The sequence below is a fragment of the Cryptotermes secundus genome, unplaced genomic scaffold (genome assembly GCF_002891405.2).
Source record: "Cryptotermes secundus unplaced genomic scaffold, Csec_1.0 scaffold1834, whole genome shotgun sequence".
Lineage (NCBI taxonomy): Eukaryota > Metazoa > Arthropoda > Insecta > Blattodea > Kalotermitidae > Cryptotermes > Cryptotermes secundus.
Genome location: NW_019723944.1, coordinates 139,811 through 145,896, shown reverse-complemented (window position 1 = coordinate 145,896; position 6,086 = coordinate 139,811). Strand labels below are relative to the sequence as shown.

General features: G+C 38.1%; 1 protein-coding gene across 1 annotated transcript; it reads left to right on the top strand.

Annotated features, from left to right (window-relative positions):
* The first annotated feature begins 919 nt into the window (after nucleotides 1-919).
* On the top strand, nucleotides 920-2,218 carry LOC111862238 (zinc finger MYM-type protein 1-like). Its single transcript, XM_023847451.1, has one exon. It carries the CDS (start codon nucleotides 920-922, stop codon nucleotides 2,216-2,218), a length of 1,299 nt encoding a protein of 432 aa, XP_023703219.1.
* Nucleotides 2,219-6,086: the final 3,868 nt, after the last annotated feature.

Here is a 6,086-nt window from a genome sequence, read left to right as displayed (position 1 = left end):
TTCTTCGAAAATGCAGGGAACTTTAAACTGCAACATGCGCGGAAGCAGCAGGTCTTTCGCTTCCACCTTCCCGTGGGTTAACTGGCTGAATCAATGTCAATGTTGTCTGTAAGTGAGCTATGCGTTATGGTATGCTACCAGCTTCGTGCTTCCAGCAATGTTGCCAGATGTAAGGCCTTGCAGTTGAGCGTGCTTACTAGTTTTCAGAAGGTGTTAGCGTGTCACTTATGCACAAGTCAGTTTAGTTATTATTCTGTATTTTTCTCGATACAGAATTTGTTTTGCTTTGCGTAATTATAACTTTATGACAGTGTTTTTGTGATTGATGTTAAGTTAAAAATAGAAACATGACATTTTCATGTGATAACCACTCTGTGACTGGAAAACTTCTTCAAACACCGTTCAGTTCACTCAGTTATAATGAGAAACTTAAGATAATAGAAGAAGGTGCACCTAAGCCTAATCTAACTTTACATACAAATGTGAAATCTTGCACACGGCATTTCAGTACTAGTTTATATGAGGCTATTCCATGGTTGTGTGGGTGTGATAAACTAAAAAAATTATTCTGTTGGCCTTGTCTCTTGTTTTCTAAAGAAAACACGTGTTTAACAGTGCTGGTTACAATGACATTAACAACATTTACAAATCTGGCAAAAGACATGGGCATTCAGTTAATCACACTGCTTGTCTTAAAGAAATTACACTGTTTGGTAAAAATAGAAGGATTGAATTTTCTCTAAGCAGCCAATACAAACAGTCAATTGAAAAACACAAAGAAGCTGTGAAACAGAACAGGAAATTTATAGTCCAATTAATTACAGCAGTTTGTTTTCTGGGCTCTCAGGGTTTAGCATTTCGGGGACATGATGAAAGCGTGGCATCTGTTAATAGAGGAAATTACATTGAGGTTTTAAATATGCTGGCACGTTATGATTCTGATTTACACAATCATTTGGAGTCTTCAACTGCTTTCCGTGGTTCTTCTCCTGACATCCAAAATGAACTGATACATTCTGCATCTGAATTGATGACAATGGAAATTAAGAAGGAAATTTCAAATGCTAATTATGTTTCTTTAAATCTTGATGAGACTTCAGATGTGATGAATAAGTGTCAGTTGGCTTCAGTTCTTCGATATGTGACAGCTGATGGCAATGTTGAAGAAAGGTTTCTGCGTTTTACAGACGTGAGCTCTGACCGTTCTGCCAATTCCTTGTTTAACCATGCTCTTGAGATTTTAAATGATTTTGAATGTGGTCCCAAACTCATTGCACAGACTTATGATGGTGCTGCTGTTATGGCATCACAACATGCAGGAGTACAAGCAAAAATTCGCGAGCAGTACCCAAACGCCATATTTGTTCATTGTTATGCGCATACACTAAATTTAGCCTTAGCACAATCTGCTAGATTTATTAAGGAAGTTAAGGTCTTCTTTGCTACTCTCTCTGGCTTTAGAACTTTTTTTGCCAAGTCCACAAAAAGGACTGAAGCATTGGATTCCCACCTTAGGAAAAGATTTCCTTCTATCGCACCTACTCGATGGCAGTACCATAGCCGACTTGCTGAAACTGTGCATGAATACAGAGAAGGAATTGAGAATCTTCTTGTGTCTATAATAGAGGAACCAGAAGAATGGGATGTAGAAACAATTTCTTCTGCACGCGGACTTCTCTCTCTTCTAAGGGATTTCGATTTCAATTTCATGCTGAAAATATTTTCTTCAATTTTTCCATATTCTGGCGCTCTTTTCAAAATCCTACAAACTAAGAGATCTGATATAGCTTTTCGCAATACCAAAATAGACGAATTTAAGCATCACATGCAAAGATTAAGGGGAGGATTTGACCACCTTTGGAGTGAAATGGAAAATGTCTTCTATTCAAATGGCCCAACTCGACCCAAAAGAATTCGCATTGACTCAATGAGTGGAGAAGAAAGAAAAAACTCCTATAAACGGCTGTTCTGTGAAATTATTGATGTCGTGTGTCAGAATGTCTCTGTTAGATTTTCGGAGAACGCTACGCTCCTCTTCTTGAGTCTTCTTGATGCCAGATACTTCCCCATGTATAGAACCTCATTTCCTGAAAAAGCATTTTCCTGTTTAAAAGAAAATTATGGTGCATTTTTTGACTTTGTTGCCTTAAAGAGTGAACTTTTAGTAATGTTTTCGGACCCAGATATGGCAAAAGATATTGTGTATGACTTACATTAATATATGTATGCTCTTCAGTTATCATGCGTTTTCCCGCAAATCTTCAAATTATGTGAGCTAGTATTAGCAATACCAGCGACAAGTGCTGCAGATGAATGCTCATTTTCAGCTCTGAAGAGATTAAAAAACTACTTAAGAAATTCGCAGAACCAGGATAGGTTGTCATCACTGTCTTTGATGAACATTGAAAAGTCCTTCCTAAATAAACTGCAGTCCAAACCCAGCTTTCTAAATGAGGTTATTGATCTGTTTGCCCAGAAAAACAGAAGAATCGAGCTGATCGATCCTGTCATTTGATGGCTATAAAATTGTGTTGATAATTAGGTGTTATTTTAATATATTAGCTTAAATATACAAGACATATTAAACTATTAGCTGTTTTCTTTTAAATAGAAGATAGAAACTATAGGGTATGTAGAAAAAATTTATATACACGTATATAAAGTTGCTTCCCTGCTTTCGGTAGTCATGCTACGCCACTGTGTAGGAGTATTATGAAAGCATGTTCGTGTGTCTTGTGTTCGAGTTGGCCTTTGTAAGAAGAGACCTTGCGATGTGTCGATCCTCTCCTCAAGGAGTCCTGTCAACATTACAAGCGCTACGGTTTCAGAAATTATTTGCGAACTGGAAAAGGCCACATCTCCTAATCCATAAAATGAAAGAAGGAAATTCTTGTAACCGGTATACATACCAAATGTAATTAAAACAACAAACAATTTTGTCTGGTGACACGACCGAAAGACGGAAGAACAAAGAAATTTAAAGGCGTTTACCATTGTTAGGAAACATCTCATATGTCTACAAATGTAACGTTTACCATGAAATGCGCTACCCGTCCTCCAGTAACGTTAAATCACTCTCAGATACCACAAGCAGTAGACGCCAGATACCTTGGTATACACCTGGGTAAACGATTGACATGGCAAAAACACATTCACACCAAAAGAAAACAACTCGGAATAAAATTCCGACAGATGTATTGGATGCTGGGAAGACAGTCGGAGTTATCGACAGAAAGCAAGATCTTACTGTACAAAACCATGCTCAAACCGATATTGACGTACGGGATACCATTGTGTGGATCAGCCAGTAACTCAAACATAGACATTCTCCAACGATTTCAAAGCAAAGTATTACGAATAATAGTTAACGCACCATGGTATGTGTCGAACACGGTACTACACAAGGACCTAGATGTACCAACAGTACGAGAGGAAATAAAAAAAACAGCAAAAGGTATAAAATCAGACTCCAGGCCCATCCGAACGACTTGGCACAAAAACTACTCGACGACGAAGGGGAAATCAGGAGGCGAAACAGATTTAAACCATCAGATTTGCCCATCAGATTCGAATAATACAACACTTAACTGCATATTACGAAGCAGTTAAAATAAGTATTGAGCACGTTCATTGGAATATGCTCACCACGTCAAGTACTCTCTTTCCGTTTGCTACACGTAAATTAACCACAAAATGTACTTATTATCCACATTTAATGGATAGATTGTATAATTATTGGAGTTAAAAAAAAAGGAAACATCTTAATCGCAATAAGAACTGCACTAGCGTCACAGTGCCTGGCGACTAACGACAAAACTATACGACTCTACAATATACGCATTTGTTCGAACAATATTACGTCAGTTGCTTTAATATTCATGCAATATTCTTCCGAATTCGCCGACTTCGGTGGCCTCCTAGACCGGAGTTTCTGTCTCGAGTAGTAAAAATGTACACGGCTCAATGACTTCGAATATTCACCCACCCGGTCTGTTCCTTCATGACGACAATCGATATCTTGTCCAACGCTGAAGCTGGAGCACATTTATTGACCTACCTTCCGCAGGCCTAAGTGACGACAGTGGATGTCTTGACCAACGCTGAAGCTGGAGCACATTTCATTCACTCACCTTACGCGTTTCCTCGCCATAACATTTTTTTACATTGAAACAACAGCTCATAAACACACACACACACATTACATGTCACTTCATATATTTATGTATATACTCTATATCAGGCATGTCCAACGCGTCGAACGCGGGACGATTTTTGGTCGATCTCGTAGGCCTATAAAAGAACTATACGTGAAAAAAATGTAAATTCACTTGTAATATAATATAATTATATTCAGATTTTGAAGGGAAAATACGTGTTAAAGTAGTTTGTACTTTCAATGTATGTTTTTTTTAATTGCTAGTGGGGTGAGACTAAGTCCCTTGTACTGCGGTCTCTTCTGGCCTATTGTCCCAGTCCCAGATGATAGCTGAGGGTGATTGTGGAGCAATTGGTGGAATGAAGATTGGCAGGGGAAACCGAAGTACTCAGAGAAAACCTGCCCTAGCGCCACTTTGTCTACCACAAATCACACTTGTGCAGACCCGAGATCGAACCCGGGCCGCCGCGGTAGGAAACCAGCGACTAACCACTTGAGCCAATGGTTCTCAAACTTTTTAACTCTGAGCCCCTCTGACAAGAGAAAATACTCTCAGGCCCCCGGTCTGTTTTTTTATAAAAATAGAAGTCATGGTATGTATGACGTTTTATTCGGTTTATTTTGATTTTTTCTACATACTATTTAGCAGTATTTTTACTCAAAATTAAAGTATCACAATATTAGGCCTATAAGAGAAATTAGTTTCAACACTTTCAACATTTAACCAAAATATGTATTGAAGTGAAACGATATTTAACAAGAATTTAATTTTTTCTGCAAAGAAAATCAAACATTTAAATGTCAAAGTTCAGTGTGATGGATGGGCCTGATTCCCAGAACAAAGTTTATCAAAACGTGGTGTAATATCAGAAATGGCCACTCTAACTTCTTTAGCAATATTTAACCTTGAACGATACTTCGACTTTGTAGCTGCCAAAGCAGAAAAGCCTGTCTCGCATAAGTAAGTGGTTGCGAAAGGAATCAGGATTTTCAATACCTTTTGGCTCAAAGTTTGGAATTCCGTGCCAATGTGTATCCAGAACTTCAACAGAGACAATTCCTTAAATTTACTTTTTAATGAAGTATCACTTGCTCATTTACATTCAGAGATGATGGGCCAGGAGCATTTTCGAATGGATTTTTAATCCAGTTAAATTTATCAAAATCACTGCCTAAGTATTTTTCGAAATGAACTTTCAACATTACGAGATGATCAATTAGGCAGCATTTATGTCCATTGGAAGCACTGGATTACCTGTGTCTTGTACCACTAACAGCAGAGTAGGGAACATGTCTAGCGTGTCACTTTCCATACTGTTTCTCCAGAGCTCTAATTTTCTCATGAATGCCTTCACTTTGTCATTCAAAGAAAGTACAGTTGCCTCATTCCCTTGAAGTGAAGTGTTAAGGATATTTAGTTTCTCAAATATATCTGTGAGGTAAGCCATTTTCAATAAAAAGTCCTTGTTGCTGAAACTGTCTGTCAGTGAGTGATATTCCCCATTTAAAAAACAGAACACCTCATGCCTCAGCTTAAACATTCTCTTTAATACCGTGCCTCTTGAAAGCCATCGAGCATCACTAAAAAACAACAGAGCAGTGCGTTGGGCACCCATTTCCTCACACAGCATTTTAAAAAGTCAAGACTTCAGAGGATGCGGCTGCTGCCGAACTATCAATGCTCTCTCTGGCATACGCGTTTTATAATTGCCGGTAAATAGAATAATTATTATTTATTTTGAAATTCATGATAATTAAAGCCTGTACTCATCAAAGTTTTTCTGTATGTATTTTTATTTTTTGTTACTTTTCTAATTGATTTAAGGCAGTTTTAATATTTATCTGTAAGAAAGTATGCTGCCCCCCCCCGGGGTTTGCTCCCCACACTTTGAGAACCACTGGCTTGAGCTATGGAGCGGCCATTGAATCT